At 39.5% G+C, this 14,317-nt stretch overlaps 1 protein-coding gene across 2 annotated transcripts in view; it reads right to left on the minus strand.

Moving 5' to 3' along the window:
- Positions 1–189: 189 nt before the first annotated feature.
- Positions 190–14,317, minus strand: part of LOC142385525 (immunoglobulin kappa light chain-like) — a 202,846-nt gene continuing 188,718 nt past the window's right edge. The window contains exons 3-4 of one of the 2 annotated variants that reach the window (XM_075472146.1): positions 6,433–6,464; positions 190–1,029 (exon numbers count right to left, since the gene is read on the minus strand). In XM_075472146.1, coding sequence (XP_075328261.1) covers positions 707–1,029; positions 6,433–6,464 — 355 coding nt within the window. In that variant the 3' untranslated portion in view covers positions 190–706. Of the gene's footprint in view, positions 1,030–5,327; positions 5,731–6,432; positions 6,465–14,317 lie in introns of those variants that run through there. The other variant, XM_075472145.1, reaches the window with a different exon arrangement.

A 14,317-nucleotide genomic window follows, 5' to 3' on the forward strand; every position in this document is an offset into this window, starting at 1 on the left:
TAAACCTGCCTCCCATTGTCAGCAGTGATGCTGATCAAATTATGACTTAAAGAATAAACTTTTATGTCAAACAAAAACTCACAACATTTGAATGCAGACCTTGAAAAATCCATATTTTAGATCAAATTTTATTTGTCCTTTCTTTTTAGGCAATCAAGAGCGCATTTTTCTGCAAATCAGCCAAACAACAACAATGATAATAATGATGATAAAGACAAGTCCCTGTTGGAGTCAGTCAGAGCATTTCCATAGAGAGCCACTTTCCATGTATGTTTATGTGATGTTTTATTTTTCATGCACCATAAAACCTTTGCCAAAGTGTAAAGTTTAACCCTGAACTTTCTTCTCCCTTTTTGTCCTGCATTATTCAAATGTTTGTAATTTCACCCAAAGCACATTTAAGGCATCATTTTAAAATTGCATTAAAATATAAGAAAATGAAAAAACAAAGTATACAACAATAATTTGGCACACTTTAAACATATATGGGTTTAAATTAGACTAAGATTGGTGATTTGAACGAGAATTCAAATGGAAACATTTTGACTTGGAAAAAAAAACTTCTTCATAGTCTGAATTCAAGTTGAAATTTGGTGAAACCTTTATTGAGACAGATGACAGGAAAAGAAACAGAAAATAAATTTCATGATAAAAACTATTAGAATGCAGAAACGTTAAAATATTTGCCCAGTCCCAGTGAGTCAGGTCAGGACTGGGAACACTGGTCTGTCCTCAGTGTCTCTGAGACTGGAGTCTGGCAGCCCTGGATGGCCTCACAGGTCACAGAGCTGGCCTTCTCCCACAGGTCTGCAGGGAGCCTCAGGGTGCTGCTCCAGCTGTAGAGGCCGTCCTTCTGCAGCACAAAGCGGCTCGTGCTCTGATCCAAGCTGCTGCTGCTGCCGTCCACCTTCCAGGACAGACTCCAGTCTGAGGGGAAGCCCTTGTTGGCCAGACACATGAGGGTGGCCTTGCCCTTCTGCAGCCCCTCTGTGGAGGGGGGGAACACCGTCAGGGTGGGACGGGTATCACCTAGGAAACACCAGTCAGGTCAGAGGACAGCAACCATAAAACTGTCAATCAAACAGCAGACAGTTGGACACCTTTAGTGTGAGAGAGTTGACTTTCCACTTGTAGAAGTTTCTGTCACATGTCATTTCTGCTCCATCAGTCACTGACTAACACATTGTTTCACTTCCCTTTAAGAAACCTCTCAGCAGAGACAGAAAATCATCTCATAGTTTTACCAGAAATATCTGAAACTGTACGGGATGTAAAACAAACACATGTGACATTATAAGTTTTACTTCAACATTCTCAAAAGTTAAAATATACATCAGTTATAAGAATTTTCTGAAGACCAGTTCTAACATTAAATGTTCTTCAGATGGAGCGAAGTCATTGTTTGAAAAAACACTGCAAACTATTTCAAATTAAATTTCACATATGGCATTATTCTAATAGAGAATTTAAGATTTAAACCACTCATTGGTCAAATTTAGTCTTTGGATTTTAAAGCTTCTAAAATACAGTTTGACATAAACATAGAAAAATATCATCAAAGCTGATCTACCGACTTCCACAAAGATAAGTAAAACTATGAATCCTGAAATAGTTTAAAATGATGAATAAACATATTTTACTCAGTTTAAGATATTCAAATAATTCCTCAAATATAAAATCTTGTATTTCTCCATAAAAACAATATAAACTTACTGCCAACTTCCAGTCTGGTTCCTCCACCAAAAGTCCACCACAGTGATACAAACTCATTGAGCCGCCGTACAAAAACCTCTGACTGCACAGAGACACGGCTCTCTGACTCTGAGACAAACAAACTCAGCAAAACTTTTTTTCCTCTCATCAAACTTTATCGTATTAAAACTGAAAATAACACAGAGCAACAAATCACATTTTTACATGTGGATTAATATTTTTACATATCACTCAGAAGTGTAAAAATATTCCTTGAGTTATGAAAAAAGACTTATTCATTGCTGTCCTGCTAAACATTTTTTACAGAAGTGAGATATTCTGATCACATTAATTAACAAATAAAAAAAGATACAGATACTGATGAATATTTGGAATCAGTAGCACATTAAAGCTATTGATCCACTGATAAGACCAGACATACCCTAACTCAGTCATTGTATAAATGAATCATTATTCTATCAATCCTAAATTATATTCTCTCCTATAAAATAAGGATGAAATCCCAGAGCGGGATGTTTCAAACAGGATTAAAGCTAAAGTGTCTAAAGACTCAAGAGACTCACTCCAGAACAAGAAATCTTTCCACAGAGCAAAGTGTTTTCTCTATAAAGGCTACTTTCAGCTCCTTTATAGTAACATCACTATATTTTCAGTGCTTCCAGAACATTATATTCTTATGGTTGTCTGAATAAAGTTTAACATACTTACATTTTGTCTCGTGTGAAAATTCCACAGATATAACAGCACATCTTTTACATGTTCAGAAGTGTTTTTATGGAGGTGGGAAGAGGTGTAGGGTGGCGTTATTGTCCAAGCGCTTTTCACCTTTCAACTTTGCTCAGTGTTGCAGTATGTTTGGGTGAGATGTGAATAAAGACATGGTTATATTTTGGCATCATGCTTTGTTAAACAACTAAAAATTTTCCACCATTATGATGTTTTTGATATGAGGTCAAATGTATCCGTTGTGTGTTGACTGGGCCCTAAAAGCACAAACTCCGTAAGTTTGAACATTTGTTTAACAGAAACAATTAAAAAATGTATTGATTTTCAGCATTTCCATTGACCAACTATTCAGAAAATATAAATAAATGTTCAGTTCCATACCAGCAAGAGGAAAAAGGCATGTTTATCATTGTGTTTACCTTTTCCTCTGCGTTACACTTTTTAATCATTTGGGAGATGAAGATACAAATCTTTTAATCCATTCATCATTTTTTATAGCTGCTTTATCCAATCCAGGGTCTCAGGTGGCTGGAGCCTATCCCAGCTGTCATTGGGCATTAGGCGGGGTGCACCTTGGACAGGTCCATCACTCTATTAGTCCATAAGTCCATTACACTTGACTTATAAACACGTTATTTATCTATTTATAATAATCATCATCAGAGAGTTCCAACTCCCTGTTGGAGTCAGTCAGAGCATTTCCATAGAGAGCCACTTTGCATCAGCAGCACCATGCTCCAGTGCTCTGGGAGACTTTATAGTCCTGAGAGTTGAACACTGGATGACTGACAGCTGACCTTCATGACACCAGAAGCCACAGAAATCCTCCTCATCAGAAACATGACTTTGATCTGCGTCCTCATCTGGACTCTCCTCTGCTGCTGCTTCACAGGTAAAGTCCAGAGAATCAAACTCCTCTCCTCTATGAACATCCGTCCCTCTGAAATGAAGCCGACAAAAGCATGAAGCTGCTTTATGTTTTTGTCTCTGTATCCTCAGAGTCCAGAGGTCAGGTCACAGTGACTCAGGCTGGAGCAGTGAGCTCTGCTGTGGGAGGCTCCGCCACCATCACATGTAAAACCAGTCAGAGTGTTCATGGCTCCAACCATTTAGCCTGGTACCAACAGAGAGATGCAGAAACTCCCAAACTGCTCTTTTACTATGTTGGAAGTCGAGTATCAGGGACTCCAGGTCGTTTCACAGATGGTGGATCAAACTCTGACTTCACTCTGACCATCAGTGGAGTTCAGGCTGAAGATGCTGCAGTTTATTACTGTCAGAGTTTCCATGTTATCAACAGTCAGTATGTGTTCACACAGTGAAAAACAGTCGTACAAAAACCTCCCTCAGTCAGCCTGAACAGAAACTGAACCGACAGCTGCAGAGACTGATACAGTTCACTGAGGACACACACACACAATTCTGTGAAGCAAAATAGATATTACTTAAATTATTAATCATCTATAAATATTTTATTGCTTCCTTTCTTATCTGACTGATTTAAAAAACGTGAGGCAAGAACATGTGAAAATCCATAAAAAAATTGTTCATGACCTCTGACCTCACCATCACTTACCATCATCTCAGTTATATCCAGTTAGAAAAGCATGAATGCACTCCTCAGTTATCCCCATTTTCATAAATGAATGACTGGATGTTCCAGAAGAAAAGTTTAAATCTTCCTATTCAACAGTACATTGATTTAGATCAATAAATATATGTTTATTTACTTAAAAAAAAAAAAATCAAATCATGAATAATGAATATGTTTTATTTTTAAAAAGTACCTGCAAACAGTTGAAAATCTGTTTTCCATTTTCTTTACCTGTTTAATCCCACTCAGCTCAGAGTCTGGGGTGGGGCTGCCTATATATATATATATGTGTGTGTGTGTGTGTGTGTGTGTGTGCGTGTATATTTATTTATACACGTTCAAAAATGTCTGAAAAACCAGCTATCTACTTTTTTTTTCTCAGGTCCATTCATTAACTGTTGTGTCCTTTCATTGATCCTTATGAGTAGAAGAAAACAGCCAATTAATCACTGAAATACTGCTGATCAGATAGCAGTTTCTGAGAGAATTGTTGGTAATAATGTCCATATGAAAGATTGTTAGAATCAAGCTGGTAATACTCCATCTGTTCTATTTAATTTATTATACACATAAATGACATAAACTGTTGTTGTAAAGCCACAGTATCAGAGTAAGTTTGAGATACCTTCTTTATCTTATAATGTAAAGAAACAAAGTTTATAACAGAGCACAAGCAAAGGAGCACATATGAGGTACACTCTTAAACACATTTCTTTGTTTTCTTATCATTTTTAACAGCAGCTCTGACCTCCTTTACATCACACAGTTTAAAGGAGACGGTGTCATGTCACTCTGAAGGAACAGTCAGTGTTACACTGTCATCTACTGCTGTTAAAAAAGGCAGTTAAAGCCATTCCCCTGTGGATTTCATTGATCTATCATCCTCATCAGTATATAAACATATGACAGCAGGGATTCTTGTGATATCTGTAAGCCTCATAATAATACAGAACACTACTGATGACTTCTACATGAGGTCCCAAATGCACTTCAGTAACAGAGAGCTTCCTTCAGTGGTGTGAAAAAACGAGTTGGTCCTTCACTAAAAGGCTTCAGTAAAGTTAATGTTAACAAATCTGAAGCAAAGTCATAAAAGTCTAAATAAAAGTCAAACTGAATAAAGGTTTTATTGCTTTAAGTCTTATTCTGACTGATGGTCTGACTGTTATATAAACAGTGTGGCAAAGAAAAAAGTCATTTGATGAATGGAGCCATAATTAAAGAAATCTTTATTGATTTGAAACATGAAAGATCAACAACAGAAACAAAATTGTTAATGTTGATGCATTTATTGACAGAAAGAAAGACAGAATACACAGTGAGACTTGAAAGAGATTAAAACCAGTTTCAGAGTCCCAGTGAGTCAGGTCAGGACTGGGAACACTGGTCTCTCCTCACTGTCTCTGAGACTGGAGTCTGGGAGGCCTGGGTGGCCTCACAGGTCACAGAGCTGGCCTTCTCCCACAGGTCTGCAGGGAGCCTCAGGGTGCTGCTCCAGCTGTAGAGGCCGTCCTTCTGCAGCACCCCGGGGCTCCTGCTCTCCTCCAGGCTGCTGCTGCTGCTGCTGCCGTCCACCTTCCAGGACAGACTCCAGTCTGAGGGGAAGCCCTTGTTGGCCAGACACATTAAAGTGGCCTTCCCTTTCTTCAGCTCTTCACTGGAAGGGGTTAACATTGTCAGGGTGGGAGGGGCGTTACCTAGGAGACACCAATCAGCTTAGAGCACAGAAGCCATACAGCTGTCAAACACCAGACACTTGAACACCTTTACTCTGAGAAAGAAGATTTTCTCCTTTAAGGAGTTTCAGTCACAAGTTTCCTTCTGCTCCAACAGTCTCTCACACCTTGTTTCACTTCCCTATCAGAAACCTCTCATGCATGTCAGCAAAGACAGAATAATCACACATTTTCTATTAAAATGTCAAAGAAGTCCTAAAACATCACTAAAGCATGTTTCCTGGTATTCAACAATCTTAACATTACACATGCAGTATTTAGTTTAAAACTGAAAAATAGAAAAAATAAGTGAGAACAATCAAACAAGTTTCAAGTAAACATGAGCCAGAATTCAGAGAATTATTCACATGGTTTCAAACTCTAAGCAAACCGAATAAAGAGACAACAGTTATGGTGTTGGAAACCTGAAAACTATCCTAAGAAGTGAACACGCTTCATCTTTCCTTCACATCAAGCGGTTTGAATTTATGTCTAAAATGAACGTTGTTCCAACATTTTGACTCAGGTCTCACTTCAACTGCATGACAGAAGAGCAGACTCAAATATATGAAAACTGAAACTATTGGAAAAAGACAGATTTTTCATCCTTCAACATTAGAAATAAGACATTTTAAAGACTAATTAACAACATCCTGTTGAATTTGTAATGTAATATAAACTTACTTCCAACATCCAGTCTGGTTCCTCCACCGAACGTGTACCACAGTGATACAAACTCAGTGAGCCGCCGTACAAAAACCTCTGACTGCACAGAGACACGGCTCTCTGACTCTGAGATAAACAAAGTTACTCAACAAAAAAATCATGAGTTTATGAGTTGATATCAAATAAAAATATATGAACATATAACACATAATAACGCTGTGTATTATTTAATTTAGCATTTACAATTCATGACTTAAATCATCTTTATATTCATCAACGTTTTAGACTAATGATAATCTATTTTACTAAATAATAAATACTCTGGCAAGATATGAAAGATTCAGACAGTCTAATTTACTGGTAGATCTCTGTTGCAATGATCCTACAAATTAGCACTTATCAAACTTATTGATCCACTGATAAACAGCATCGTGGAAATGATCTAAGTCCCTGTTGAAGTTAGTCAGAGACTTTCCAATAAAAATCCTGAAGAACCATTGACTGAATGATCAATAGGAAATCTGCTCATCCCCTAATACCATCCATTCCTCCATTTTCTATTTCTGCTTGATATACTTCAGGGATGAAATTCCCAAAAGTGTTAAAAATTGGCTTTATTCTTAGACTTCATGTATTCATATTCTGTAGTTCACTAAATAATCCATCTTCCTAGTTTGTACGTTACACTCTGCTCATACAACGCAATGTATGTCCAACACTTTAAGATGATGTAGCGGGATAAAATAACTGGGTCAGATAAAGCGTCTCTTAGGACAGATAGGTCTGGTACAGTAGATACAGCTACTGTATCTACTGTATGTGTGTGAAACAACACTCACACACACACATCGCTTATCACATCCAAAGAACATGACAAAGACGGTGAATGGCGTGCTCACAACATGAGTAAATATTCAATGATGCGTCGTCAAATGTAGGTACAACCTCTGAGATAAGGGTGAACATAAATATGAAATGTTTCCAGATCTCGGGACTTGGTCGGACGGATTTCATGCGAGAACTCTGTCTCTCCAAGTCCAGCGCTGATACTTGACCTGTGACCTCCAATAAATACTTTGTTTAACTTAAGACTGCTCCAACTGGTTCTTGGGCTTCTAATAAAAGAATCGGATCTAACAGCTGGTGCCGCGACCCCGTGAATTGGACTGACTCCGAGGAAGGACTGCCGGAGCTGATTGAGGGGGTCACTTTGTTCAGACAATTCGAGGCGCCCGAGAAAATAAGGTGAGCAGAAAAACCTCTTATATATGAATATATGTAAAATTTCTGCACATTGGACAAGCTAAATTAAGTTGTCTGAATTAAGATGTCCCCTGATCAGTAAAAATCAAAGCATAAATTTACTGTTTGTTTGGTTTATTGAGTGGTCACACGTAAAGTATAAAAACACATCGTCTCACATAGGGAAAGAACATAAGTGTCCTGCAAAAAGTTTAATTCGAACAAATAGAAGAAACCGTGTGAGAAGTTATCTTCTAAATTGTTATCCTCATGGGAAGGGTCCGTAAAAACGTCCGCAGTTGGGTGGTTAGACAAGAAGAATAAAGTGTTATCCTCATGGGAAGGGTCTGTAAACTTATCCACAGTGGTGGTCAGACTGACAAATCATAAAGGACACAGGGCAAGAGTTTGTTATTTTTAATGAAACTGTGGGGGTGGTTCGCCATTTGAAGAGATTTTTGCTGTGACAGAAAACAGATCTCGAGTGGCTTGTGCATTTTGGGGTTGGAATAGAAAAAGGGGGGAAGTAAGATAGGGTGTTTCAGAAATTGGTGAAGTAAAACGAGTGGTGGACTGGGAAATGACCCCAAGCGAATCAAGCGCACAGGAGTTTTAGAACTTGCTAAACTAAGCTTCTTGATACGGGTCCTACCACTCGGGCACTGAGCCCTTCACCCATTCTGACTAACACGTGTAATAATATCTAAATATGTCACAAACAATGATCAATGAGTGGAAAACATGTGAACCCGGCTCTTTGGGGTCGGTACTATTTGACACCTTGACGAGATGGAAAAAAAAGGTCCCAAAAGAAGAAGAAAAAAAGGGGACTGATAGGTTTGTAGAGTGGACTAGAGAGATGCAAAAAAGAGGAATGTTTGGAGGATGTTGGGAGGGGGCTTTGCCGAAGCTGAGTGAGTTCAGTATCTTCTTAAAACAAGCAACCGGAAGTAAAGAACAAGCAGCAACAACACAGCTAAAAGAGGCAGGCATACTGCAAAGAGCGAGAGCAGATAGAGAAGAAAAAAAGGCATCAATATTTCTCGCGGACTGTCAGTGTTTTTTAGGTGAAGTTGAATTCTCTTGTCAGACACAGTCTTCCGCACAAATACAGCACCTCATGCCAGCAGGGCCGCAATCTTCTCCAGGGACACATCATGTCACACAAAAAGATAAGATACCTCTACACAACATAACGGCAACCGAGGAGAATAAGACAACACTGTCTTCTCCTCCTCCTTATGCTGAGGCCCGCAGGCTATTGGACGCTCTCCAGAAACAGATGCCTCAAACTGAACCAATTAAGTCAGAGGCACTAACCAACACTACACCTCCCATGATGGGTAATTTAGTGGTTGTTAAAAATGGCATACTGCAAACAGCTCCATTCCCAGGAGATACTAACTCTCAAACACAAGCAAAAGAGTATCTGAACGTAACGACACGACAGAGCACTAATCCATTCACCACCAGAACTCTGGAACCTCCGGCCTCAGAACATTCAAGTGATTCATTTGTAACCCGATCATGGGCTACACCATCTGAACCTGTCTACATAAATAGATCAGGGGATGCACATGGTGGTCCCACAGTACGTGACCTGACGTCCATATTTGAGCAAAGAAAACCGATTGAACAGGCAAATCAGATTGACCGGTCACAAAGTCGGGATCTGCCACATGTCCCTGCTCAGAAACTGAGTAGTGGCAATATTCACTCTTGTACAGACACCCGTCGGAATTATCATCAGATGCCATTGATAACGGCGACTACTAGTGATAGTCGCATTACCACCACATATAATCCATTCTCCTTGCAGGACACTGCAATGATTAAATCCCAGTTACCAGACATAAATAAAGGGGGGGCACCATGGATTAAGGCATTCTTGGGAGCATGTGCTGGAATAGTCCCAGCCCTGGGTGATTTCAGACGAGTATTTGCCTCATGCACGTCATTGGGCATGTTGACAGAAATTGAACGACTCTGCCGAACTGATCTGGACCCAGACAGTTAGCCCCTCCAGCAGCTTGTATATTTACTCTGGCCACAGATACGAGAGAAGTTCCCTATACATATGAGATCAGCGGAACTGTGCCGAATTCCACCTAATAGAAATGAGAGAGGGACAGCTTATTTGCTCCGGGTAAGAGAATTATGGCAGGATAGAACTGGCGAGGATCCAGCCATAAGTGACACCATTGAGATGCTGTTTAGAGGAGCAGTGGAAGCTTCACTCACTCCCTGTGTGCAATCTACGCTGAAAAAGGTGGTCGGACTAGCAAGCTTGACATATGCATTATGGGCTGCCCACGTCACTCAATACATTGATAATGAAATGGAAGAGCAGGAACAGGACAGAACAGAGTTGGTTTCCCTTCAGGCACAAGTGGCAAAATCACAACTTAGAGACATGAGAGACAAAATAGAAAAAGAAAAAATCAACAGAGTCGGAGGCTGGGCCTAAGGGTTCTAACTAAAGATCAGCTGTGCAGCAGCATCATAGTAAATAATGAATCACACAGATTAAAAGCTCCAACAGATAACTGATAACCTCCAAGCTGCTCCATAATGTTATTAGTTGTTCTCTTTGTCATAAAATACTATCACCCTAAGAGTGTCTCATCTCAATCCTGCTTCTTCTTCTCTCATTCAGCCTGAGAGCAAGGACAGTCCAAACAATAAGTTTATCTACAGACTCTGAGTGATCATTGGCCGGTACTTTAAGAGTACAAGAACTACATCTAGTTATTTTAACATGAATATGATTAGGAGAGATACCAAAGTACTTAGATAAACTGAAAACAGCTTTTCAATGCAAGAATCGCAGTGAAGAGATAAGAAGCAATACAATGTCCAAAATAAATCCAGGAAAACAAGACATTCATACAAGTTGTTGCTGAAATAAGATTTACACAAGCAGAGCGTTCAGAATATTTCCTCCTTTGATTGAAAAAGCTGTTGGAACAAAACAAATGTTCTACAAAGTGAGACTTTATGATTTCCACCTGAAGCAGGACTGAGATCAGACAGTCAGACCATGTGACATAGGTTGAACAATCAGGATTTAACAGCAAGGCCAGACAGTCAGATGTCAAACAGCCGGTTATCATCTTAAAGCAGTAAAGGTTAGCCGTTATTGTTTTAGAGATCATATTAACATAACTCCAAAAAGTTAGCTGATCTAAATAGGCCTCCTCTGCCTCTCTTCACCAATTCTGAGTTGCTAGTGATCAATATCCATATACCATTTAACTATTTAACTGCAGCAGATCTATGAAACAATTAAAATGCTCTCTTAACAAAGCAGCAAAGTGCTTTATAGAGAGGTTTAAAATAGGTTAGATTATTAGGATATTAACAAAAACACAACAAAAGGCGCTACAGGCAGATACCACCAATAGCTTTCTTAAAGAGGAAAACTACAGCTGCAGTGAGACTGATTCATAACAAGACAAGATAAGTTTTGTTTTTATGACGCATTCAAAAACAGCCAGTGACCAGAGAGCCATACAAGAGAAACAATATATCAACACGATTAGCAGTTTCTAATCCTGCAGATAAATGATAATTGAATTAAACAGTATAGCATTGGATAGAATGGATGAAATATAAATAAAATTATGTTTACAGTTAAAGAGATGCCACTCAACCATAGTAACAAACTGAGAATTTTAGAACATTTTAAATAATTAGAGGTCTGAGCCGCTCTGATTGGAAAAGGAAGATTAATCCGTTTATAAGAAAAGTTTTTGTGAGCTCAGCCGGCGCCCTGTTAAACACCTACATCAACTCAAGCAGCAGCTGCTCCATCTGGAAGGCAAGACAATGTAAAAGAGAAATAAGTCATTAAATGGCTTACAAGAGAAATTATTCCAATATTTGGGGTACCAGAAGTGATAAGATCAGACAATGGTACTCACTTCTCTTATGAAGAACCAAGAGAAATGGAACAGATGTTTGGAACTGGACATAAGCTCGGTGAAGTCTATCCCCCAGCTTCACAAGGACGAGTGGAAAGAGCAAATAAGAACCATCAAAAAGGCCCAACAAACTCTGTGCAGACAAAAAGTTAACTTGGGCTGAAACTCTCCCTATGATGTTAATTAACCTGAGATTTACTCCAGATGCCACCATGAATGTTGTCAGGTTGTCCCACATGAGGGCTGGACAGGGAGAAAAGACTCTGTCCATTTACTACTGCGCAAGGGAGTAACTTTGATTTTGACATTGGTGGGGACATAAAAGTGCAGTTTTTTTTTTTTTTTTTTGCATTACCAATCATAAGTTAATGGCATGCAGATGCTATATGTTAACGAGCCATCCTAATTTTTAGGGAGTTGGTCTTTAAATCACAGGGTTGCAAGCTCAAATCCCACGATTAGGCTACCTCTGTTTACACCTGGAGTGACCTTGAGCAAAACAACTAACCCAACAATTCTCCAGAGACTGTAACCAATAATGTGTTCTTATAAGTCGCTTTGGATAAAAAAAAGTCAGCTAAGTGTTATGCAATGTAACTCATATAATGCAGGGTATCTGCACATTTTTTAATCAACAAATTTAATGACTTTTAAGACCTTTTTAAGACCTCTAAGAATAAAAATGAAGACCATTACCGCGGCAAAAATATATATAAAAACTACACTCTAGGCTGTTCGGTGTTGAAAAAAGTCCAGTGTGAAATGTGTGCTTCAGTGATACTGAATCAGTGTGTCAACATGATCGCATAAGATTTGAACGCACAAGGGAACACCACACACTACAGCACAATCGTGCCCAATTGTCACACCTCTGCGAAGGAGCGTGTTTTCGCTGCCATTTGTCTGTCTGTTTGTCTGAGGCTCTGAGCAAAATAAATCCATAATTGAACCTAATTTTCGAGTTATGTCTACTGTGCTTTTACAGCTAGCAAAACGATTTTACTACCCAAGTTAACTTAAACCAGAGCTTTGGACAACTCACGTGAAGCACAGACTGGTTTATGCAATAGTCAGCTGTCCATATATGGACTGTGACTTTGCAGCATAAACCACACGACAAAATCAAATTTCCTTCGGGATTAATAAAGTATCTCCAATCTAATCAAATAAATAAAAACGAGCACAGACCGCTCATACAGTCAATGGCACGTACCCATAGAAAAAATACACACTCTCACACACATCATACAACCTGACTATCGACTGCTAACAACCATGATCAGTAACCTACACAAACCCAGACACATAATGGCTCGGCGGCCAGCAATCGGATAAACCAATGAAGTGAATCAATCCTGTGAAAGAATGAAAACAAGTGAATGAAACCTGCACTCACCCATTATGAAGTTAACTCTGCCAGCCCCATACTCTTGCCCCTGCTCAGCCAACTCCTTGACGTCAGGTATGTTTGGTAACGTTACTGCGGCTAGCATTAGCAACTAGGCTGCTAGGCTTGCTAAATCGGTAAGCATTAGGCTACAGAAGAAAGCTAGTCTTTTTAGCTACGTTATATTATCATCTTTCTTCTCGGGTATAAATTAACCTTTGTTTACGGCCACTGGCCCTAACCTGACGCGCTAGCTGTCAAATCACCGGAAGTTTTCACCGGAAGTACTGGCGCACACACAAAACGTCAGCGGTCGCCATATTGTGCACAGAGCGATAGAAAATCGTCTCTCCAGACATATCTTTCTTTCATTTCGCCCAGATGAAATTTAATGCCACTCTTCGAAAATCGGCGAAATTTAAGACATTTTAAGACCTTAAAAAAGTATTTTTTATTTAAGACTTTTTAATACTTTTTAAGGATCCGCGGAGACCCTGAGTAGGGGGCTGAATATTGGTAGGGACGTGACCCTAGCGTCCCTACCCAAAATTACGCCCTTGCTACTGCACCAACAGGCTCACCCCCTGTTCTACGACAGTATGAAAACTTGTGTGAATAAGTGAAACAACTGAATAACACGGTGATGAGTATATCTCAACAGGTTACAGAAATGCTCACTAAGGAACAGGACCGCCATAATTCACCTGTTGAAGTAGGAAACTGGGTCCTAAAGAAAGTCAACAAACGTGACTGGTCCTCTCCTCTGTGGACGGGACCAAACAAGGTAGCTGCAGCTACATCGGATTGTGTAAAGGTATGGTTGATAGGAGACAGACTGAGTAACTGGAGCCACAAGACTCGCTGTACTCATGCTCCAGATCCCACCGAAAGAACACTGACTGAGGAACCTCACCTACTGACAAAGACTGCATCACTGGGACTAAAACTCTGAACAGACCACTGACGATGAAAGAGAAGAAAACACTGCGTTGGAGACTAGACTGTAGTACCACAGTGGCAGTAACATCAATGGTTACAATCACTGCAATGCTCATTTTCATTCTCCGCCTGGGGTGGGAGAGTCAAACATGAAAAGCTCAATAGGCAAGTTTCTGATTCAACTGGAGCCGGAAAAAACTTAATGCTAACCACTAACATTTCTGTCCTGCAGCAGAGAACAGCACAGGAGCAGAAACTGCAGCGGAGCTGTTAGGCAATTAATTACTTCTCAAGTTTTCCCAACAAAATTCTGTGTGTGTTTTTGTCTTCTTTTGTCTTTGTTTTGTGTTGTGTCTCTGTGTTGATGTGTTCTCTAAATGATTTGAAGTTTTTCCACAGCAAAAGGAAATTG

This window comes from Odontesthes bonariensis, chromosome 8 (assembly GCF_027942865.1).
Source record: "Odontesthes bonariensis isolate fOdoBon6 chromosome 8, fOdoBon6.hap1, whole genome shotgun sequence".
NCBI lineage: Eukaryota > Metazoa > Chordata > Actinopteri > Atheriniformes > Atherinopsidae > Odontesthes > Odontesthes bonariensis.